Source organism: Ammospiza caudacuta, chromosome 24 (assembly GCF_027887145.1).
Source record: "Ammospiza caudacuta isolate bAmmCau1 chromosome 24, bAmmCau1.pri, whole genome shotgun sequence".
Lineage (NCBI taxonomy): Eukaryota > Metazoa > Chordata > Aves > Passeriformes > Passerellidae > Ammospiza > Ammospiza caudacuta.
In genome coordinates this window covers 8,582,347-8,605,854 of record NC_080616.1, presented here as the reverse complement: position 1 = coordinate 8,605,854, position 23,508 = coordinate 8,582,347, and the positions used below count along the sequence as shown (strand labels likewise).

Here is a 23,508-nt window from a genome sequence, read left to right as displayed (position 1 = left end):
TTAGAGAAGTAATGGCAATTTAGAATGAGCTTATTAGGCACATTTAACCCTATTCTCTGATTATGGAAGATCAGGGATTTGTAACGGGGGCTATTGCAACTATTTTCTGCTATGAGTTTTTGAAACCAGCATGGTGCACCCACCCTGTGCCTATGTAACTGTTGAGCCAGGGGTGGTTGTGCCGCCACAATGGGTCAAAAGTGAGTTCATGGGGTACCTGCCAAGTTGAAGAAGAAGACCTGGCTTGCACAAAAGACTGATTAAATTGCTTTATGTAACTCCTCCTGCCTATGGAGCTCAGTCACCAGAGTGTGTGCAAACCCACCTTAAAACAGCACGTGGAGAAGGTGGAACTGAATTTGCTGGTGAGAGCTAGTTTTGATGGACACTTCACAGTGTCCAAACCTTATATCCAGTAGTGTTGACTTGGAAGGTAGGAGTTGGGCTATGTGAATATATTTTCTTCCCCAAAACAACCTTCTTTCTGGTCACCACTATGGACAACACTATTTCAGAGAGAGGAGTGAGACCTGATCTAGTGTGTAGCATCTCTGCTGTTGTGGGGAGGTGGAATGAAACTGTTTTGGAATGTTACTATTTGTAACAACCTGAATGTTTCTATGATTCTATGATTCTGTGATGACCTGCAGAATGGGCAGAGCAAGTAGGGTGGGTGGGCAGAGTGGGGAGACCATCCTAGTGGGATGGGAGGGTGCATGTGGCAGTGAAGCAGCAGCTTCCCAAGGACAAGCCAGCTGCATTCTGACCTGAGTTTTGCTGCTGGCAGCGCATGAAATCCCATCTCCGTGGCAGCAAAAGGCAAAGTCCCCAAAACCTGTTCTGGGCCAAGGGCTGCCTCAAACTGTTAGTGTACTTTGGTGGTGTTGGACTTAGGCCTGTGTTTGTGCAGGGAGGGCACCTGACCCACTTCAGAAAAACCATCTCCAAACGAGCCAGCCATGGGCACTCTTCCTTGCTCCCATTTGTCCAGGGTCAGAAACGATGCTGGGTTGGCCCTGTCAGGGAACAGAGCCTGCAGGGCGTCCTCCCTGCTCAGACCTGGGGCCCACTCCCTGTCAGGAGCAAACCTGTGTCAGGGCACGCAGCAGCAGTGAGCTCCTCTCCGGGGATCTTTCCTCCAAACAAGCACGGTCAAACAAAGCCAGGGGGACAGAGGCTTTCCTGACATTGTCAGTCCAGGCTCTTTGGGAACAGAACAAGAGGGGTTTTGGAAACAAGCAGCACAAATACGTATTTACACATGCACACAATAGGTTGTGTGCTCACAGTGTGGGATGTGAGCACACTGTGGCTGTCCTGCCACTGGGCCCTGCCAGCAAGGGGAAGATGGAAACAGTGACACACTCAGCCACCAAGAAACTGTCAGTGTTGGCTCTCCTGTCTCCCCTGCTCACCTACATGCAGCCTGATGGGCTGGGGGCTGGGCATTTAAAGAGACAGGCAGCTGCACCGGCCAGGGCGTTGCTAGCAGTGTGGTGCAGGTACCCCTTTCTCTCTCTTTTCATTACGGATGGCCTCTGGTGGGCTATTTTGGGGGAACATTCAGGTATTGAGCAGCCCAGAGAGGGAGAATGGGGCTGAAGTGTCCTCATGCTGCTGCTATCCATGGGGGCAAGAGAGTTCAAGGCACCTGGGTACGGATGCCGGGGAAGAGTCACACAGACTATTGTCCCCTCTGCCTCCCCTTGGCACTGCAAGTGGGGTCATGGTTACTGCACAGGCATACATGTGACTCCAGAGGTGGTTCTTCTCAGAAACGCAATCTGAACCACCAGGAGCTCACCTGAGGGCTCTCCTTGCTGGTGCAGGAGAATGGCAGCATGTCCCTGCCTTCCTCACTGCAGTTTCTGCCTTCCCTGACAGTCTCCCAGATACAGAGCAGCATGGGGATCTGCCCTGGTGCTGGCTTGGCAGAGAGAGAGGGCTCAGTGCCTTCCCCAAGGATGGAGAGGTGCTCAGCCCCGAGGAGCTGTACACATGGGCCAGGTGTGACCTCATTGCCCATGCTACAAGTGCCTTCCTTCCTAAGTGCTTGTCATCTTGGCCATCCCAGTGCACTGATGCACTGACAGTCAGGGCTCCCCAGTGGAGCAGCAGAAGCAGGTTCCATGCTGTCCATCGGCTGGGTGCCCAAGCCAGGAAATCCTAGCCATCTGGTACTTGCCAGGCTCCAGTCTAAAAATACCTAACGAAAATAATCCTCCAGGCTCATCAAGGCCAAAGGAATTCTGAGCAGATTTCTGGACAAATACTGGGGTTTGTGTTTTTGTCTGTTCTCAGCATGCACTTGTCTCAGCACTCACTGCCTCCCCAGGGACTTGTGGGGTCGAGACATCCCAATGGCCATCCCAGCCATGTTGTGACTTGGGAGGGGAGTGTCGGGCCAGACAACCACAGCTTGCTGTGGGGCAGGAGTGGCCTGAGAGCAACGGGGGAGTGAGACCAGCATGGCCAGGGACTGAGAGATATCTTCACAGGTGTCAGGGTCAGCTGATCAAACCTCTTGGCTGTCAGGCTGCCTGCAGTCCTTTCCCTTCCTCTTCACACCTACAGGAGTGCCCCAAGCTCTCCTGAGATGATGCAGGACCAAAAATGTCAAGTACTCCAAGAGAGAAGCCTGGCTTTGTGCAATATTCCAAGAGAACAGCTGCTATAGATGCTGCAAAAGAGAAACGGAACTGGAGCACAGCCCCAAGCTCCAGCTCATCCCCATGGTGAAACTACCCTGAGCTCACAGAAGGTAGCATCCTCCTAGAAGCAGCCCAGTCAACAAACCCCTCTGCAGTGGAAACTGATCCTAAAGATGCATTGTGTGGAGAAGCAGAGATGCTGAATCCTGTTTGAAGATGAAGAGACATGGCTAGGAATGCCATCAACCTCTTGACAGCCAGGGACCATGCAGGGCAGGCTGGAACCAGGAGGAAACAGCCTCTCTGGGCAGGGATACAACAGAGAATGAAATGCAGGTGAGCTAGTGTTATTGACATGTGAAGTTATTTGGTGTAGGATATGGTTAAATTATTTGCCGAGCCCCCACCTTTTCCTCCCCACCCCAAGAACAGGAATAGAGTCATTAAAACAGCATGTTCTGGGACAGTGGAGATCCCATGGGACAGCAGGACACGGCAAGAAGTACACCCACTGCCATGGCCTGACTGAGTACCCTTGCCTCTTGCCTCAGGGGTCCCCAGCTCTGCCAGAAGGCTTTTGGATAAAGACGATCCCAGCATCTCGTGTATGTAGCAGAACAGGATCTTGTGCTGGTCAGACTGGTTTGGGTGACCCCAGCTTGAAGACAACAACACAACAACAGTGTGGCTGGGATGCAGTTGAGTGTTCATCCAAGCAGCCTCACCTCTGTGTGTCCTCTGTGGTGATGCTCCATTCCAGTGGGCTCTCACTCCCTGGGGTGACATTCACACACCAAGCCCCTCATGCCAGAGGAAACATCAGCCCCTTTCCCTGCCTGCCTGGAGGCACTGGCAGCAGTGGCTACAGACCCCAAAGGATGGACCTGGTTGAGTGAGGACTGGTGTTGCCAAGATGTGCTAGTCAGGCAGCCAGCACTTGGGAAAGAAGGAAGGAGAATGTGGCTGCACAGGGAGCATATGGGATAGCAATCAGGGAAGGACAGCAGTCCACACACTCCTTGAAGAGGGAGCAGAGGGCCTCATGAGTGAGTCCTCACAGAGCATTCAATTAGTATTGCAAAAAGGACATTGAACAGCCTCACTTTCCTCTGGTCCAGGAACGGAGGGGCAGGAAGAATGGAGATACTACTTCTTGTGGCAGATAAGTTCCTTGGCAAAAGGTGACGTGCTTGTGCAGGCTGCAGCATGAGGAGCCCATTGAACAGAGCCAGGGAGCTCTCACCCCAGAGCATGAGGAAGAGGCACAGTACAAGGGATAAGGGAAGACTACCCCAATGGTGACATCTCAGTTTTGCCATGTGGTCTCCCTGTGGTCAAGATTCACTTATTTCTAGGCAAGCTCTCCAAGGAAAGCATGCTTCTCCGGGCAGCAAAGAGCAGGAGTGGCAGTTGCCAGGATGCAGCTGGAGCCAGCACAGCCTTCTCTTTCTTAGGCAGGATGCAGGAAAGCCAGGTCAAAGCAAATGCCACAGGCAAAGCTCTCTACAAGGCACAGTTACCCTCTTCCCATCTGGAACAGCTGGACCAGCTGACTTGCTGCCACTTGCCTCTGACTGCCACCATACCACACCATCCTCCTCACTCCCCTTCCCCTGGAGCTCACAGTGAGGTGGCAGTCCCTTTTGGTCAGGGCTTATGAGAAAGACTCCAGGAGATTACCCTTTTTCTGCTAGCTTTACATCATCTCATGAGCCAAATCACTGTCTGTCTCACCACTCACTGGTCACATGGTGGTCCAATGCCAATTTTGATAAGGAATTATCTCCACTGCCACTAGGTAACAAGTATGGGGTTCTTCATGCTGGCAAATGCAGGTCTCTCTGACATGGCCACAAGTGTCAGGATCCAAGGGAGATCTTTGGGGACACAAAACCTCATTAAATGCTGGTCTGCATTGCTGAGGGACATATGTGTGAACCCGACACAGGCAGCAACAGAGCAGCAATGGGAGTCCAGGCAGGTAAAAAGTGTTGATCTAAATGAGCATAAAAATGAACACAACCACAGAGGTCTTCCTCAAAATGGCGATAGCGGTCATTTTGAACATCTTAGCAGGCCCTTTCTTTCTAAGGCAAATTATTTTCTAAACAACTGCTAAGGCTGCTACATCAATACAGCCCTGAACAATGTCGTACCTATATCATCCATGGAGGAGAACTTGCACATTCCATAAGGACAGTGATTTGATGCCTTCTCTTCTGCTTCCGTTGTCATGGGGTAAACTCAGAGCCTGGAAAGTCAGTTGAAGTGAAATGTCAATCCAAAAGCTCAGAAAACCCTTTTCCAAAGCCTAGTCAGGAAACTAGGATGGATATCTCAATGGAACAGACTTTCCGAAGAGATTTCCAAGAATTCCTGGATTTGGACTCACGTTGTTACCTCTCTTATCAAGCAGGACACACGTATTCATGACAGATGAGGACTAGACTTCTGCATCTGCTACAGACATTAATTCCAAGAGAAATCAGAAGTAATGATTATATTTTGAGATTACTGGAGGTCCATAATGTTTACAGTGGAACACAGAAAACCCGGATTTGTACTGCTCTGCTGAGGCCTCTCTCACATTCTGGAAATGAAATCGTTTGGCTGTCCCGGATGTTGAACTTGATTAGTGTCCACCAGAAATGCAGTCAGAAACAGGACTGCGAGGCTGCTTAGTGTTGCTTTTCAAGGACAGCTTTGTTGCCCAATATCCTGAAACAATATCCTGTTTTCCTCACAAGAAAAAAATTCTTAATAGGATTACTGTTAAATCCGTCTTTTAAAGGAGACAAAAATGCAGCAACACAGAGCAGGAAGGACTCCTTGCCATTTTCAGTAAGATGGAGAAGCAGCAGGAGCAGTAAGAGCAGGAACAGCAGAGATGTCCTGCAGCTTCTCACCTGCCCTTCCAGTCCATCACTGTTCTGGCAGCTCCCTGCTCCCTTGAGCTCTGCCATCTTTGTTGTTTAAGCAAAACAGAGCACAGGCCTCTCCCTGCTCAGTCACATAGGAACAGATGGATCAAGAGATCCTCCCACCCACTCACTCTTTGGGTTATGGTGTCTCACCTCAGAAGTGGGTGAAAGAGTTGGTTGTAGTCCCTGGCCTTTTATTGAGTGCACCTGGTCCATTCAGTGCCTCAACATGCTCAGAGTACACCCGTGACCATGCTTGGTGTGATGGAGGAGCAGTGGTTCCTTTGATATGGAAGAGCTGGTTCCTCCCCACAGCTGCTCTGTCTCCATCTGTGGAGCATCACTCTTTTTTCCCTTCCTTGACTCACAGTTGAACTACACCACTCTTCTTTTGGCTATGAAATGAATTAGAGCATTATATAGGCAACCAAGAAGTCAAGCAGCATCATTAGGCTTTGGGAGACAGCAGCCGGAGAAAGGTATGCCCAGGTAACAGTCTCTTCGTGTAGGACTTGGGACATGCAGGGAGTGAAGAACATGGGATGCACGGCTGCCACAGACTGGTTTGCATCCAGAGATGAGGAGCTCTGCTTGGGATGGGAACGTGCTGCCAGCAAGGGCCTCTCCCATGCACCGTTTAGCACGCAGAGCCTGAGACTGTTTCATCCTGCAGAACCAAACAGTGAGTGAAATGGCAAGGGCATCCAGCTCCTTCACATCTCTGGGTACAAAGGCCCAGCTGAAATAACTGTGATCACCACAAATGACCCCCCCAGCAGTGTGTCCTTACCTTCATAGGAGCACAGCTGCCAGCAAGGGCTGGCAACGCTAAGAAATGTGGTGAACACAAAAGCACAATCATCAGGCAATGTATTTTAATTTTCATGGATTTTTAGGTGCTGCTGTGTTTTAATACAGACACTGTGCAGCATTCTGCACCTGAAGGGGTCTGGGACCACCGGGTGCAGGGCCAGGTATGCTAGGAATGGGGCCAGGACTCCCGGGAGTGGGGTCAGGGCCCCCCAGGAGCCGGGCCAGGATCCCCAATGGCGGGACTAGGAATCCCACAAGTGGGGTCAGGACTCTCGGGAGCGTGTCCAGGACCCCCAGGAGGGATGAGGGCAAGGGGACCCCCTGTTCCTGCCCAGCGAGTGGAACTCCTGTGCCGAGTCACTCCGTGGGACAAGTTCAGGGAAGTCCCGCGCTGCCGCTGCGCCGGGCAGTGTCATCCGGGCTGGCCTCCCAGTACACTCGGCCCCAAAGCCCGTCCCGCCACCACCGGGGGCCCGTGGCGGCCGGTGCTGTGGCGGCCCGTGGGGCCGTGCCGTGCTGTGCCGTGCCGGGGCAGCCCTTGCCGGGGCAGTACGTGCTGTGGCGGCCCGTGGGGCCGTGCCGTGCTGTGCCGTGCCGGGGCAGCCCGTGCCGGGGCAGTACGTGCTGTGGCGGCCCGTGGGGCCGTGCCGTGCTGTGCCGTGCCGGGGCAGCCCGTGCCGGGGCAGTACGTGCTGTGGCGGCCCGTGGGGCCGTGCCGTGCTGTGCCGTGCCGGGGCAGCCCGTGCCGGGGCAGTACGTGCTGTGGCGGCCCGTGGGGCCGTGCCGTGCTGTGCCGTGCCGGGGCAGCCCGTGCCGGGGCAGTACGTGCTGTGGCGGCCCGTGGGGCCGTGCCGTGCTGTGCCGTGCCGGGGCAGCCCGTGCCGGGGCAGTACGTGCTGTGGCGGCCCGTGGGGCCGTGCCGTGCTGTGCCGTGCTGTGCCGTGCCGGGGCAGCCCGTGCCGGGGCAGTACGTGCTGTGGCGGCCCGTGGGGCCGTGCCGTGCTGTGCCGTGCCGGGGCAGCCCGTGCCGGGGCAGTACGTGCTGTGGCGGCCCGTGGGGCCGTGCCGTGCTGTGCCGTGCCGGGGCAGCCCGTGCCGGGGCAGTACGTGCTGTGGCGGCCCGTGGGGCCGTGCCGTGCTGTGCCGTGCTGTGCCGTGCCGGGGCAGCCCGTGCCGGGGCAGTACGTGCTGTGGCGGCCCGTGGGGCCGTGCCGTGCTGTGCCGTGCCGGGGCAGCCCGTGCCGGGGCAGTACGTGCTGTGGCGGCCCGTGGGGCCGTGGCGGCCCGTGGGGCCGTGCCGTGCTGTGCCGTGCTGTGCCGTGCCGGGGCAGCCCGTGCCGGGGCAGTACGTGCTGTGGCGCACGGCCCGGCTCGCGGGGCCCCCGGGGCTCGTGAGGGCGGGCGGGGGTCGGGGGGGCCGCGAGGCGCACGTGGCGAGTGGGAGGCGGAGCGTGGCCGGACACGCCCCGCTCCCGCCCCCCTCCGCCCTTATAGCGGCGGGGGCGGGGGCGGCAGCATTCGGCGGCGGCGGCGGCACCCGCAGGTAGGGCGCAGGCGGCCCACGTGGCGCGACGGGACGGGCGAGCGAGGGGGGGGCTCGGGGTCAGGCCCCGGAGTCAGGGTCTAGCTATGGGAACCCCACGCACTGTGGCGGCTCCGCGCTCCCCGGGACCGCAGCTGCCGGCCCGGCTGTGAGGTCCTGGAGCCGGTGATGGTCCTGGGCCGTTCTTGGAGCGGGGGGCCGCCCCTGTGGCCAGTCGCGCAGCCCGTCCGTGCGGTGGTCGGTTCGTTCCGCACTGGCGTCTGTGGCTGTGTTGGAACCTCCGCTCCGGTCTCCCCCGCCCCCGGACTGAGGGGGGAGCCATGTTTTGTTCCCGCTCTGCCGTGGCCGCGTGGTGAGGATCCCTCAATACCCTGCCCCGAGCGCCCTCGTTCCTCTCTTACCGGCAGTAGCGCCCTGGGGTGGTGGTGTCCCCGGCCTCCTTCTCCCGGCGAACGGTGAGGATGTATAATGATGGCCTCGGGGGGGCCTGGGTAGCCCCGTTGCCCCGAAGTGGGGGTTCCCTGTCCTGGGGAGCTCCTCGTTTCCCCTGCCCGGCCTCTCAAGACGCTCCCCTAGCGTGTTTTTGGGGCCGCGCGGGGGAATCTCCGCACCATCTGAGGGTGCTCGATAAACTCCGCGGGGCAGGAAGGAGGTGATCACTGTGTGTGTTTGGCCCTTGATAAAGGCAGGGAGGGCCCTTGATAAAGGCAGGGCAGCTGCGTGGGAGCCATGTCCTGGGAGTGGGTCTGCGGTATTGGGGTGGACAGGGGTAACTCTCGTCGCCATGGGGAGCGCTCCTGCAGCCTTCAGGGTGAGCTCTGCAGCATCTGGGTAAGCCCTGCAACGCGAAGCCGCTCATACCGGCCTTCAGGTGACTCCTCGTGGCAGGCTCAGAGCTGGACCTCGGGCATTCGAGGCTGCTCAGGTGGGTGAGTCACCCGAGGCATTCAGCTCCGTGATCCCCTGGTGGCTGTGCAGGATAGACTGCAGAACCGTGCTCCGACTCCAGGAAAGGTGCCTTTAGCGCTTGTTTCTGCCCTGCTCAGGGAGGAGGTAGTCGTAAGGTCACGTTGGCCCCATAGGTGTTTGAGGCGTGCATCCACCCTCTGGTGTGCGAATCGGTCAGCTGGCGAGGCACTGTGATGACCAGCAGCAGAAAGCTGGGGCTTCTAGAGCTCAGTGGTGGCTGGTGGTAGCTTACACTCGCTGGGCAGCAAGGGGCTGTCAGAACACTCCTAGAGCCAAGACCGACCGGCTCGGGTCCTGGGGTCTGCTGTGGTTGAAGCCTGGTGGCCTCTGGCAGGTGTTTGCTGGCCCCCGGGGAGCTTAGCGGGACTGGACTCCAGACATGCTGCTGGCATGCTTCGCCCAGGGTAGGTATTGCAGGTCGGGCAGGAGTCCTGCAGCTGAAGGGTGCACGAATGTATCATGAAGGTGAACAATGCCGGAGGGTTTGAAAGTTGATTCAGGCAAAGGGGATGAGTGTGAACAGGAGGATCTTCGGCAGGAGAGGTGGGATTTGTGTCCTGAAACAGTAAATGGCCTGAGTGCTCGCACCCTGCCCCTTAAGTGTGGACCTTTTGCACAATGGTTATTCATGCTCTCCAGCTTCAATTTTTTTCTTAGGAAAAAGGTGGGTTTCCTTAGTTTCATCACAAGGAAGCAGGTATAGTGATTCTGGTTTTGTGCCTTTCTGTGAGCCTTAAGTCTTTTTGTGGTGTACAGGCATCCCATTTTCATGCTAAGTGAGATAATTTAGTGCTGTTGGATTGTCCTGGGTGTCTTTGCGCTGAGGTTGCCTTGGCTGTGTCTGGAAGGATAGGAGCAGTGCTGAGAAATGGGCTAGGGCAGGGAGCAGGAGTGTGCTGGGCGTAAAGAAACTCCCCCAAGCTGCTGATAGTGCCTTTGTTGGGGAGGAACTTCCTTGATTTTAGATGAACCGCCGGGGTGAAGGACCTCCCAATTACAAACAAGTTCTGCTAGTGTATGTCAGATATCTCTGTGGGGGTGCCTGTGGCTGTCCTAGCTCCTTGGGAAGGTGTGAAACATTGTTCCCTTTCAGGATGTGTTACCTGGAAAAGGTGTGAATTGTCGTGTGTGCTTTCTCTTGGCTCCTATTTGGCACAGTTGGCCTGATTTATCTGGCAGCCAGGGTGGGAAATACCCAGTGACTTTCACGCTGTCAGATCTCCTTTATGAGTAGTTGAAAAGCTGCACATAGGCTTGGGAGGTGCATCTCATTAGGCCCTGTAGTGCAAATCTACTGTTGCACTTCTATGGCATTTCCCATTTCCTCTTCAGGAATCAGCCTATAACAGACTTAAGAAAGTGGGAGCCTCTCACTGGTGGTATCGGTATGACTCACTGTGTCCTTAGAGCAGGTTCAAAGTAGTTCTGTAGCTAAGGAAAATCCACCTGGGGCTGTAGTTAATTACTGAAACCACAGCCACCGAAGTGCTACTGGGCCCTCGGTGTGACTCCTCTCCTGCCTCCATCCCAGTGCTGCCTTGGTCCTGGTTTGAGGGCTGGGTTCTTGATGCGAGTTTCCATCCATGTACCCCTGGGTCCTTGGTGTGACCTCCTCTCCCACCTCCACCCTTGTGTTTTTGAGTCCTTGGTGTGCATATCCCACCTCCATCCTGGTGCTTACTCATCTGTAGTTTGAGGGCTTGAAGGTAGCTATAATGTGGCAGTGGCTGGGATCAAAATTCAGACTCCTGCTCATAGGGAAGGGACAGCCAGTTCAGTTTGATGGTAACCGCTGTGACTTTTTCTGATTTTGCAGCCCCCTGCTTTGCCAAGACACCCGGAGCTGTCTCTGGCTGGCATTGTGGGTCTCTAATGAAAGAATGCCGATGCTAGTCCATACTACATTTTTCTCATTCTGAGGATTTCTGTGAGGGCACAGGGTGTCCTGGGAGCGTTCCTGAGCACCGCTAGTGCAGGGAGGATCAACTCTGTGTCCTGGCAGAGCACAGCTTGTGCTCAGGGTGTGACAGGGAAACTGTGTGCAGGGGCTTGAGCATCTCCTGTCCCCACCTGAGACAGGGGTTTGGCTGGAAGCTGGTGGCATGAGAATCTCTTTCCCTAGGGATGGGGGGACTCTGGGTGCTGTGCTGGGGGCTAAAGCTGATGTGAGCCCAGACTACATGCAAGAGCTGCTTGCCTCACATAATATTCCTTTAACTGGTCTGCAAACCCCTCTGGCTGCAGGATTTTGCATTAGAGGGCTCTAGAAGAGCCATGACCACAGCCAGGCTCTGGTGTAGAAATAAGCCAGGCTTTCTCCCTTGGGCTTGTTGGTATCTTGCTTAAGCTTAACTTCATGCTTCCTCACACCAGTAAGATGGTTGATTCTTACTAAGCATTGGTGATGCTAACAACCAGGCGCAGCAGCCCCAGACGGGAGCTTCTCTGGTGGACACAAATAGCTGCTCATCTCTATGGCTGGTTGGCTTCCCTCAAAGCTGCCAACAAACTATCCCAACACTTCACTTTGCAGGGCAGCTTGCAGCCTTTCTTGCCCTGTGCCATGCTGGGGGTGTTTTGGGGGCTGAGGAGCTGTGTCCACCAGAAAGACCAATTGTGAGTGTCCAGGGAAAGACCGTGGCTGTGCCCGGTGGGATGAGCAGGATGATCTGTGCCTCTGCGGGCTGAGGCTTGTGCTGCCTGTGGGGGAGCTGGAGGAGGGTGGCTGCCAATGCTGTGCCCCATGGCGTCTGTCTGTCTGTCTGCGTGCTGGTGCTAGCTCACCGGGCCGGCAGACCAGGGCATGTCTGGGAGTGTGTTGGCCATTTCTGGTGGGAAGAGGCACTGAGTGGGCTGGGCTGCTCCTGGGCCAAAACTTTGAGCTTGCCTGTGCGGGCTGCTGGCCTTGAGTGAGCCGTGCCTGTGCTGCTGACCTTGGCTCACCCCAGCAGCACAGGCTGGGGCTGAGCAGGGCCTCAATTGACTATTGTCCCAGTGCAGAGCCCTTGGAAGCACTGGGGAGTCACGTAGGCCATGTGCTGCCAGGTTAAACCCTGCCTGTGGGTGCCTGCTGGAATTAAAGCTCTGTGCATAATGCTCTAAACCCACTTAAAACTGGTGAAAGTGGTGTCTCCTGACAATCTCTATTTTGTCTCACTTCAGGCCAGAAAAAGGCCAAATTTGAAGGTATAGAGTGTTACAGGCTGTGAACAGCTGGTGATTGCCAGCCCCTTCATTTCCCCAGCAGGAGATCTCAGTTTAGTTTTAGGGATCAGAAGGAGAGATTCTGGGGGCCTGCCAGCTCCCCATGTTGGGCAAATGTCCCATGGATGTTTATGGCCCTGTGCTGAGCACTGCAAGAGCTTCTTGTGGTGAGCTGGGCTTGGCGGGGGGCTGGATGTGGCTAATTCTTTGGGCTGGGCTGATGGGAATGAGCTCCTGGGGAACAGCATCCCCCTTTCTGCTGGGGGCTTGAGGGGAGAGCTCCCTCTGGGAGTGCCAACTCTGCTGCTAGCAAGGGGCAGCTTTGTGCCCATCCTTCCTGGCCTAGGTGTTTCACTGATGGCATTTCTAGCCCAAAGGCTGGGTCCAGCTTACAAGGGCACAAGATGCCCAAATGGCTGTTGGATAGCTGGGACATCCCTGAGCATCTTTTTGCTGTGGAAATCCTTCTCTGGACAATGCTATGTCCATCTCAATCTGGGGGAGCACAGGAGGAACAAAAAGCAAAGACAACAGGGCTGGGATGAGCCACTGTGGATTTCACACCTGTGAAGATACCAGATGAACCTCCAATAGCTGCAGCACAAACCTGTGTGGGCACTAGGCTGATGGTGGGTTGTGAGAGAAATATATGGGTCTCTCAGCTTGTTCTGCTCCTTGGAGCAAGAGTTGAGGCCCCCTGCCTGCCCTGCTCTAGTTCCCAGGTACTCAGAGAGCCCTGCTCCAGTGGAAAGGCTTTGTGAGCTCAAAGGGGGCAGCAGGTGCCACTGAGTGTATAATCACTGTAGGGAAGCCTTGAGCTGGAGGGGTGTGTGAGTAGAGGCAGAGGTGTGTTGTGCCTGGGCAGGGTCTCTGCTTGGATGGGGGAATGGTTCTCTTCCTTTGACCCCAAAAAGCAGTGATGTGAACCACTTCAGTAAAGGCTTTGCCCCAGAAATACTTTGGGGCATTTGCAGTGCTCTATAATGTGAGCCTCTGTCTTTCTGTGCTGGAGTCCTGCCAATCTGAGCTTTCAAAAGCACAGCAATTTACTGCATTATGTAACTAAAAGTCTTGAAATCATACTGTTCCAGGCCCCTTTGGAGAAAGGATAACTGCTTGTGGGTGGGACCTAGGAGATGACAGGTTTTTAGTCTTCTGAGGGATCTGTTTTGGGGTGATACCATCCTCATTGTCTCAATTCCTGCTCTCACTCTTGCTGTGCAGAGGAGGGTGGCTGTAGGCTACCCATTCCTGCAGATTAGTCAGGACTTTTATAGGGAGCAGTTGTGATACTCAGTCATTACTTGGTCTCATCAGTCTTAATTACTGCAAATATGGTTATTTTAATTCCTAATAGGATGAACTGTAGCTGGCTGCCTGGCAGCTGTGAATTTGATTTCTAATCACATCTTCCATGCTGCAACTCTTCCAAAACAGCTGAAAATGTCCTAACTATGTGTTCTCGTTGTTTTTTGTTTTTTTAATTTCCCTTTTTGCAAAAGGGAGGGAATCTTCCCAGTTGGGCTGGCTGCCTTACATGTGCTTTATTTTTTTTCCTCACTTGTTTGAAACTAATTCCGTGTGGGGGCAAGGAGTAAATTGTCAAGAAGCCTAATGCAGTTGAATGATGAGCTTTCTAAAACTGGTCTTTCTTAATAAGGATTTTCAGTGAGTCAGGGAAGAGTGTTGTGGCATGCAGAACTCTTTGTGTAAATTCTCTGGCGTCAGACTTTGGGAATCTTTGGTCTCAAAATCTTGTTCAGCTCAAGGTTTTTCCTTGTGCTTCAGCCATGCAAGAGAGGTCATGTCTAACCTGCCAGAAGCCTTTTATTTTACAGAGAGATGCCACCTCAGGAGGAGAAATGCTGCTTGTAGGGGAATTAAAAATAAATTAACCAAGCCACAGTCATTTTGGAGCAGTTGAGCTCCTTGGGAACGGTGGAAGAATTAAACCAGTGTATATGTCTCAGGAACAAAAGGGAAAAATCTCCAACACCTCATCAAAACCTCCTCAGCCTTTGCCTTGGATGGCTTTTATTGCCTGTAGTTTTAATTAGTGCTCACAAGTAGATTATATTCTTTGCTGGGAGCTTTTATAGCCAACACCTGGTAGTTTCAGCTTTCAAAAATGTTTTGGATAAATCATTGTGGTTGGATGATGCTTTAGGGTTTGCTGAAGGCTGTGAAAGCTCAGTGTGACTCAAAGCAAGAGGTGGCGGAAGCTCCAGTGTGCAGCTTGTGTGGGGAGGGCATGTTCAGCCATTTCCAGTACTCATGGTGGGTGGGTTGCTCTGTGTTCCAAGAGACCAGACTGCATTGGGAGTCTCTGTGAAGCCTGGCCACTCCCTCAGTGGTCCCACGTGGGTGCTCACAGGTGTGTGTTGGCCCAGGGATCTGCCTGCAGCCAGACACCGGAGATGCGGCTCATCCTGTTGAGTCCCAGAGAGGAAATCAGAGGAAACGGGCTCTGGCTCCTGGGCATAGTTCAGCTGTGGACGTGCCAGGGGCAGCGTCTTGTCAATGATTCCTTTGTTGGAGTGGCGGGTGGCTTGGAGCTGCTCATGATGGTCATGTGTTGCACTGGCCAGGATGCAGGAAAATACCCTGCCAGTGAAAAATCATTGTCTGGGTCACACTAAACTAGTCTTAGCAGCTTACAGAATCCAACCTCCTGTGCTTTTCTTTCTCTCACCCTGTGTGGGTCTGGGGCATCACTGCAGCCAGGTGTCAGGTGGCTCTGGCAAACCTGGTGCTGTATCAGATAACTGCTGCCAGTACCTCCAGTGCCAGGTAGGAAGGAGCAGGATCTCCCCATGACTCTGGATCACCAGCTGTGCTTTGACCAGGACGCTGGGATCCCAGCCTTGGATGTGCACCAAGTGACACAGAGCGAGTGAAAAGGCGGGAGCCTGTAGTCCTGTAGTGTGTGCTATAGGGATGTGCCAGGTAAATGCTGGCATGTCAGCAGCCATGGATGAGATGGTAATCGCTGTGAGCTGGGGCGGATGCAGGCTATAAATAGGAGGCTGCACCTCTCTGAGCCAGCACCACACTGCTTTGAAGTTGTCACTCTGCCTGGCATGACCTCAGGAGCTCTGGAAAAGACTCTCCTGCTCAAAGGTAGCTTTTTCCCTTGAGTGCAAACTTGAGCAGCAGAGAGCTGTGGTGTGTGGGGTGGGCTCTGGTGAAGGAACCTAATGCTGTCCCCTTGGCTGGTGGTGCTTAATATGAGTGAGTGAGGTGGGGGTATTTCTGGCTGTGAGGCTGGGGAGGGCTGCAGTCCATCAGAAAATCCCTTCTGAAATCCCTGGGGTTGCACAGGAGTTCTGGGGCTGGTAGTGGTTTCTGTGGCTTTGCATGTTGTGACCCTTGTTTGTGAGCAGCTGCCCTTGCTACAGTTCCTTGCTGTGATGCCTTGTGCTGCTCTCAGCTGCCTGTACCAGCTTTCATTTGGAGTAACAGTGGCTCTGGAGTGTGATGTGGTTCTGCTGCTGTATGGGCCCATGCATGAACAGCCTTCCTTGATGGCCTCTGGATTGCTCCCAGTCAGCCTCTCCGAGGGGATTCCACACCTCAGCAAGCCTGAATGACAAGTTCCTGTTTAGTTTGTTTTCTAGTCACTTCTAGTTTTGAAATTTTTAAGTGAATTGTTTTTATACTTGGGTGCTCAGTGAAACCTGCCTAGCCTTTTTGATCAAGGAGGAGAGTTTGGATGCAGTTGGGTCCAGAAGTGCCCTGCAGGGGAACCAGGCTCTGCTGGGACTTCTCTGTGTGGATCCACCTCTGCCTTCTCTGGTGGCATATGGGAGCCTTCCTTGGTCACCACTCAGGCTAAGTTTAGCCATAGCCACTGACCTTTGGGGATGGTGGGTGTGCTGTGACACCCAACTGCCCTTTTTCAGCAGAAATAGGGGTGTCCTGTTCAGCTCGTGCATGGGGACTTGCTTCCCCTCAGTATTTCTGCATTTAATATCCTTGGTGCAGCTCCAGCTCTAGGTGGCCTGGGGCTTCCTGGGATTTTGCGGTGCTGGGGTTGCACTCCAGCAACCCACATGCTTTGGGAGCTCTGCCTGTGCAGATAAGTCCTGGCTGCTGTCACAGACACTGCCTGTCCTTTCCAGGCTTAGGTCAGGGTGTCACGTCTTAAATTTGTCACTTAAAAATGTGTGCTGACTGCTGACTGGGCTCTTAAAGGCCAGCTGCAATCTGAGTGTGTGCTTTGGAGTGGCCCACTGTGCTGGAGATCCTGGGCTGCTCTCACCTCACGGATCAACTTTCCTCATGATGGTGGGGGCACTGGTGCTATGCCAGCCTTGCAGACAGAGCTTGAGCCGTGCAGTTGTGTGCCAGGAGCAGAGATTGTGCTTTCAGCTGAGGCAATGCTTTGTCCTTTGCAGATCTTTGATCCCCAACTGAGTCATTGCTGACTTGATTCAAGATGCCACCCCCCATCGGAGGCCCTGCAGGATACACTCCTCCTGAAGGAGGATGGGGATGGGCTGTGGTTGTCGGAGCCTTCATTTCCATTGGTTTTTCCTATGCCTTCCCCAAATCTATCACAGTGTTCTTCAAAGAAATTGAGGTCATCTTCAATGCCTCCAGCAGCAAAGTGTCCTGGATCTCCTCCATCATGCTGGCTGTTATGTATGCAGGAGGTAAGTGGGGTGGAGGCAGTGGTACTTGTGCTTCTGCATCACAGCACAAGATGCTACTCTCCTGCTGGGACTGGTGATTCCCACCTGGCTGTGGTGACAACAACCAAAATTTTGCTAACACTTTGAATTCTCTCCTTATCTGAGAGCAAAACCTCCCTTAATGAGTTTTCTTAAAGGAGGCTGCTCAGAAAGTTCCATTTAATGCCCAGAATGCAAAAATCGGGTTAATCTGTCCTCTGCAAAGCTGTAAAATCTTTCCGGGGAATTATGACTTGTGTAATTCTGCCCTTGTCCTTGTTACAGTGAGTTGCAGATGCTGTGTCTACTCCCAGCATCCTCCTGAAGGCCAGGGAACTGCTCTGCTACGTGTGGCAATGTGGCAACTCTGCTCTTAGGGGCACTTTCAGATAAGACATTGTGTTTTTTTTTTTTCCAATTCAGGGAATAGTGGGTGTATGTAGGCATCTGTCCTCAGTTTCTTGTCAGCACAGTTGTGCTTGGAGTGCACTGAAGCCTCGTGCCACATGTTACTGCTTGCTGGTGCCAAGCAGTGCTGTAGGCAGCTTGTGCTGTTTGAGAATGGTGGTGTGCACTGGAAGTGCAGAGACATGAGCAGAATAAGGCAAACCCACATAAACTAAAACAGCTCCACTCCCTCCCCTGTCCTTCAGAAGCTGCCTTTTGAAGACTTTTAACTCTCTAGCTGGGTACTTCATGCATGTTTTTAGTGGGCGAACAGCATGCAGTGTTCCTGGTCTCCAGACCCTGGGGTCTTGTATGTGCCTGCAAACACAGTCTTGTGCTGGGCTGAAAGAAACACTGTGAGCCTGCTGTTGTGGCCACTTCAGAGGCAAATAGGAGCTTGTCCCTGCTGCCAGTCCCCAGCTGGCAGGTTGCCTGCAGCCTTGTTGGATTTGTGCATCCAAAGGAGCTGACGTCAGCTCCCGGCTGAGCACGAGGCTTTTCCTTTGCAGGGAACAGGCTCTGCTTTGTCCTCGCTCAGCTAGCGAAGCGACCAGCACATTTTCCTGCTCCAATGTTGTAACAAGCTTGTAAACCGTGTAACTGCCTTAATGAGACCCAATCTGGGCCATTCCTCCTCTCCCAATAGCTCAGAGCTGGTTCTTCTGGGGGCACTGTCTGGAGCTGCCTGCCAGCAGGGGTAAGAGCTCCCTCCTCCAGTACTGGAGTAGTAGTTGTCCCCATGTCCCCCTCCCTTCATGATGATTCTGTCCCTCCTGCTTTTACTGAGCTGTAGCCATTAAATTCCAGCAGCTGCTGGTCTTGGTCTGCTTGGCCATGTGCTAGTGGCAGGGATGCTGAAAGTACCCCAGATCTACCTGGGTGCATTTTTCCCCCAGAAGGTGGTCAAGTACTGAACAGGCTTCCCAGAACAGTGGCCACAGCCCCAAGGCTGCCAGAGCTCAAGGAGCATTTTGGACAATACTCTCAAGCAGAAGGTAGGATTGTTGGGGTTGTCCTTTGAAGAGCCAGGAGTTGGACTCGATTCTTGAGGATTGCTTCCATCTCAGAACTTTTTATTCATCCCCCAGCTGCTGAAGCACTGGAATTGCTGCTGCCCCATTCATTCCTGCTGAAACCAGACCCTTTACAGAGCCTGAATTGCACTGGAGCAGTCCCAGTGTGCATCCCATTTTCCCTGTCTCCTAGGACACCTGCCTGCTTGGAGGCTGAAAAAGTAGTTCATCCTCTGGAGTAGTAGAACGTCGCAGAGCTGGGGCAGCTTCTGTCCTGGGTAGGGCTAGGTGTGAGGAAGCAGCACATTTCCCTCCAGCTGCCCTGTGCAGTCACTATCAGGATGCATGGATGTCATGGTGTCAAATGCTCCTTTGTCAGCCCCATGTTGGGATTAGATTCCATTATTTACGTGTTTTTGGCAGCTTGAGCAATCAAGTTAGATCAGGTAACGTTTAGTCAAAAACACTTCCAATGAATCTAGAAAACAGGTATGGGTATTGTTTTCCTTTAGAAAAGGGGGGGATGAGGAGAATTGCCCCTAGAGTACCTGGCACTGCCCAGCTGCGTGGCTTCCTGCTGATTGCCCTTTGGAGCCTGCTATTTTCAGGGGGACTTCCCGGAAGAAAGGCTGTGGCTGCATTTAGACTTTTCAGGGGCATCACATTTGCTGAGTTCAAGGTTCAGGTTTTGCAAAGTGCTGAGTGCTCTGTGCACCTTGTGATGTGGCAGCTCCCAGGTGCTGCTGCTGCCCCCTCTCACAGGACCCAGAGCCATGGCCCATCCCTGGTGGCATTGCACTGGAGCTTCTGGTAGCAGAGAGCAGAATGCTGTGAGGCTGGGAGCAGACTCTGCAGCACCAAGGCTTCTGTAAACTGCTTCAGACTTTTGTTTAAACTGGGCAAAAAGGTCAAGTACCATCCAAGGACCCATGAATAACATGTTGACAACCTCTCTGTCTGTTAATGGCAGAGCAAGGTCTGTTAATATTCAATGGATGTTCATTCAGTGTATTTAAATACATTTTAGTGTCTGTAGAGCATGCTTGGCAGTCTCTAATCACTGTTTGCTTTGGATTAAAGCGCCTGATACTGAAGCACCTAAAAGGGCAATTGGCCCCTGTCTGCATTAGGCATAGCAGTGAAAACAGAAGCACCCCTTCTCCTGGGGCACTGCTGCTTCTCCCTAAACCCTGAGGAGCTTCACTTGCACCCAGAGGTGTTTCCTCACAGCTTCATCTGGTCTTGATCAGAAACCTCTGTCAGGAGATGTGCAGTTGCTTTGTGGCTGAGACCCCAGCTCATGGTGAGTGGGTGGCTGCAAGTAGGGTAGAGCCCCCAGTGCAGCATGAGGCAGGTGGCTTTGGCCTGTCCCAAAGCCCTGTCTCTGGGGGCAGGTGGTGGCCGGGCAGCTCCTCTTTCAGCCCACAGAAGGCAACTTGCTCAGAGAAGTCAAAGCTTTCTGTGCTTCAACAATTTTCTCTCTCTTATGGTTGGTTAAGATTAGATATTTAGGAAGAAATTCTTCCATGAGGATGATGAGGCCCTGGCACAGAGAAGCCTAAAAAAGCTGTGTCTTCTCCATCCCTGGAAATGGCCAAGAGTGGGTTGGATTGTAGCAACCTGTTCTAGTAGGAAATGTCCCTGCCCATGGCAAGGAGCTGGAACAAGATGATCTTTAAGGTCCCTTCCAACCCAAACCATTTTGTGATTCTCTTGTCTCCAGCTGCCTCTGAACCTTCTGTCCTTTCCCCTTACCCCAGTTCCCTACCTGGGAGAAACAATGCTGTGTGAAAGCTGGAATCATCTGGCAGTAAAGATGCAGTGTGCTTGTGTGTGTATTTGGTCTCTCATGCAAAGATAACTCCTCTCTGGTGCATCTCCTTTGTTTGCCCAGGTCCCATCAGCAGCATCCTGGTGAACAAGTATGGCAGCCGGCCCATCATATTAGTAGGCGGCTGCCTTTCCGGCTGTGGGCTGATCGCAGCCTCCTTCTGCAACACGGTGGAGGAGCTCTACTTCTGTATTGGGGTCATAGGGGGTAAGTGATAGCTCTGCCCTAGTGGGGCAGTGAAAGGAGCAACTTCAACCCAGTAGTTATTAGTTGATGTCTGAATTTGCATGAGTTCTGGTTCTTGTCACTGCCTGGGTGCCTCTTTAGCTGGCAGCAGGGGCTGACTCCTGCTTATGCCAGCTGGGAAGTGGATGAGTCACTTGTTGGAATGGACTGTCTGGGGCACTGGTGGAATCACCATCCCTGGAAGTGTTCAAAAAGCATGTGGATGTCACGCTTGGGGCATGGGTTAATGGGGACCTGGCAATGCTGGAGGGATGGTTGGACTCCATTTTCTTAGAGGACTTTTCTAACCTAAATGATTCCATCATTCTAAGTTGGAAATGGAGCTGTGAACTCCCCAGAAGTAAAACTCCACTTGTCCTACTAGCCCTTCTGCCAGTGCTGCTGGAGGCATCCAAGACTTGAGCCGCTTATCTCTCTCCTGCAGGTCTTGGACTTGCCTTCAACCTGAACCCTGCCTTAACCATGATTGGCAAGTACTTCTTTAAGAGGCGTCCACTGGCCAATGGGCTGGCAATGGCAGGCAGCCCTGTCTTCCTCTCTACCCTGGCACCCCTCAACCAGTTCTTCTTTGGCATATTTGGCTGGCGTGGCAGCTTCCTTATCTTGGGTGGCCTCCTGCTGAACTGCTGCGTGGCTGGATCCCTGATGCGGCCCATAGGTCCCAAGCCAGTTCAGAAGAAAGAGACCAATAAGGAAGCACAGCAGGAGGCTGGGAAAGCGGGGAAAAAGGATGATGGTGACACCAGCACTGACCTCATTGATGGAAAGGCCAAGAAAGAGAAGGGCTCAGTCTTCCAGACAATCAACAAATTCTTGGACCTGACTCTATTCAAACACAGGGGCTTCCTGCTCTATCTGTCAGGCAATGTAATAATGTTCTTCGGGTTGTTTGCTCCCTTGGTCTTCCTCAGCAATTATGCGAAGAGCAAGAAGATTCCTAGTGACTCGGCAGCCTTCCTGCTCTCCATACTGGCCTTTGTGGACATGTTTGCCAGACCTTCCATGGGACTGGTGGCAAACACCAAGTGGGTCAGACCCCGCATCCAATATTTCTTTGCCATTTCTGTTATTTACAATGGTGTTTGCCACCTCTTGCTCCCCTTGTCCACCAGCTATGCTGGCTTCTGCATTTATGCTGGCTTCTTTGGCTATGCCTTTGGCTGGCTGAGCTCAGTTCTCTTTGAGACCCTGATGGACCTGGTGGGAGCTCAGCGGTTCTCTAGTGCTGTTGGCCTGGTGACCATCGTGGAGTGCTGCCCTGTTCTTCTGGGACCCCCTCTGCTAGGTAGGATGTGCTGTGCCTGGAGAACTCACTTGAGAACGCATGGTTTTAATGGGGTGGTGCTGGGTTGGTGATTGAACTTTGATCTTAAAAGTCTTTCTCAACCTTAATGATTCTATGGTTCTTTGACTCTGGCTGTCTGCCTGGAGTTGCTTAGTGGTGGTGGGTTCCCTTGAGCCATGGGCAGCCCATGGCACTGGGGCAGTAGTCTGTAGACCACTGAGAATTGGCCAAGGAAGTGGGATCTGAACCCGTGGCACAGGGTAGGGAAGCAGGGAGTAAAGGAATGTGGGACAGGTCCTTGTCTGAATGTGAGGGTGATGGGCTTGGGCTGCTCTTGGGAATATCTCCATGACCTGGAGCTGCTTTGGGGGCTTCTTGCTGAACTGTATACTCTTGTCTTTTAGGGAAACTCAATGACATGTATGGTGACTACAAGTACACATACTGGGCCTGTGGGGTTGTCCTGATCATCGCCGGGATCTACCTCTTCATTGGGATGGGCATCAACTATCGCCTGGTGGCCAAGGAGGAGAAAGCGAAGAAGGATAGGAAGGAGGACGAGACCAACATTGATGAGGCTGGGAAGAAGAAAGAGGAAAAAAATGATGTAGCCCCCTCACCTCAGAAGAATGTGGAGGGTGGTGTCAAAGAGGAGGAGAGCCGCATGTGAGGGACCAGTCTTAATCCCAGAGTGTCGGGGAAGTGCTGCTGCCTTGGTGTGGCAGCCAGGGCAGAGCTCCACTGGCGCTGGGGGGCTGTAAGAAGTGTTTAAACCGGGTGTTCATTTTTAAACAGGCTCTGAATTGTCTTTCCATCTGTGTTAAAGGTAACAGGACTACGCGTGCAGTATCCTCGTGTGTCCAGGGGCAGGGGGCTTTTATAGTCTGGCTTTTTAACAGTAACATGAATGTACTAATATGTGCCTTACAGTCTCCATATCTAGCTGAATCTGAACAAGCCTTAACTCTAAACTGTGCTTTAGCTCTGTATTCTGCTTGGGTTGGGGGCGGGGGGAATATGTGTGTGTTTTGGGGAGTTTTCTTGTTAAAAAGCCATAAAAAGCAGGATACTGGATTTGTTGAAGCACAATGGGCTTCAGGGCCGGCCCTGGATGAATACTGCTTCATACGCTTCTTACTGCAGGTCCTCTGCAGGGGAGATGCAGGCATGGGGCAAGGTGCTCCTTAACCCTCATGCCCAGTGCCTCCTGGCTCTTTAGGTGGTCTTTAGGTATGTTTTAAAAACACTTTAGCTACTGTAGTTCTTTAAAATCCCTGTTTTTGTAGCTGTTCTCTCATGGGATATTCAGGTTGAAGAAAGATGGCTGGGGTTCTTGTTGGGCAGTGTCACCCACTCCAGGGCTGTGGCAGCCCTGCTTGCCCAAGCCTTCCTTGGGGACTGTTGGAGTCCCCCCTGCCTCCCCACTCTGCCTCAATAGTGCCTCTTCTCAGCCCAGTGCTAGGTGATGTGAAATGGGTGCGGGTTGTGCTGCTGGCATTCACGCTGCTGTTGGCTGTGCTGGCCCATCCTGCCCATGGGGTGGGCTTCCACCAGAGCATCCCATCCAGCCAGGTTGTTTTGGGTGCCTGACCTTGGGCAGAGTGGTGAGGTGAGTGGAGATGGTACATCCCTGAGACTTTTTCTGCTTTTGCTCTTTTATCTGTTAGAGAAACCTCTTTTACTTGCTTCTGTTCAACTGAGATCTTAAGGTGGTGGATGCTGAACCTCTCACATCTAGGACACGTAAGGGGGAGGAAAGAATTTGTACGTATTTATTTTTTATTTTTTAGTGTTGGAAAATATCTCAACGTACGTGGAGCAGGTTAATGGCTCTCAAGTTGTAGTAATGTTGATCAGAATTCATGTTAAGAGGCTTGAGTTTTTTCAAATAAACTTGTTTTTTTACAATTTA

The 23,508-nt window shown here is 53.1% G+C and overlaps 1 protein-coding gene and 1 long non-coding RNA gene across 4 annotated transcripts in view; one reads left to right on the top strand and one right to left on the bottom strand.

Moving 5' to 3' along the window:
* LOC131567634 (uncharacterized) overlaps nt 1–8,455 on the bottom strand; it is a 15,040-nt gene extending 6,585 nt beyond the window's left edge. Inside the window, exons 1-2 of the long non-coding RNA XR_009275650.1 lie at nt 8,330–8,455; nt 4,808–4,902 (exon numbers count right to left, since the gene is read on the bottom strand). This is a non-coding gene — a long non-coding RNA (uncharacterized LOC131567634). The remainder of the gene's footprint in view (nt 1–4,807; nt 4,903–8,329) is intronic.
* Nucleotides 7,826–23,508, top strand: SLC16A1 (solute carrier family 16 member 1). Of its 3 annotated transcripts, none has more exons than XM_058819328.1 (5): nt 7,826–7,928; nt 16,499–16,756; nt 20,129–20,272; nt 20,736–21,596; nt 22,001–23,508. In XM_058819328.1, exons 2-5 carry the CDS (start codon nt 16,540–16,542, stop codon nt 22,264–22,266), a joined length of 1,488 nt encoding a protein of 495 aa, XP_058675311.1. In that variant the 5' UTR covers nt 7,826–7,928; nt 16,499–16,539; the 3' UTR covers nt 22,267–23,508. The 3 variants fall into 3 exon arrangements, with proteins under 3 accessions (XP_058675311.1, XP_058675309.1, XP_058675312.1); XM_058819326.1 differs by lacking the exon at nt 7,826–7,928 and adding an exon at nt 8,679–8,853; XM_058819329.1 differs by lacking the exon at nt 7,826–7,928 and adding an exon at nt 8,701–8,759.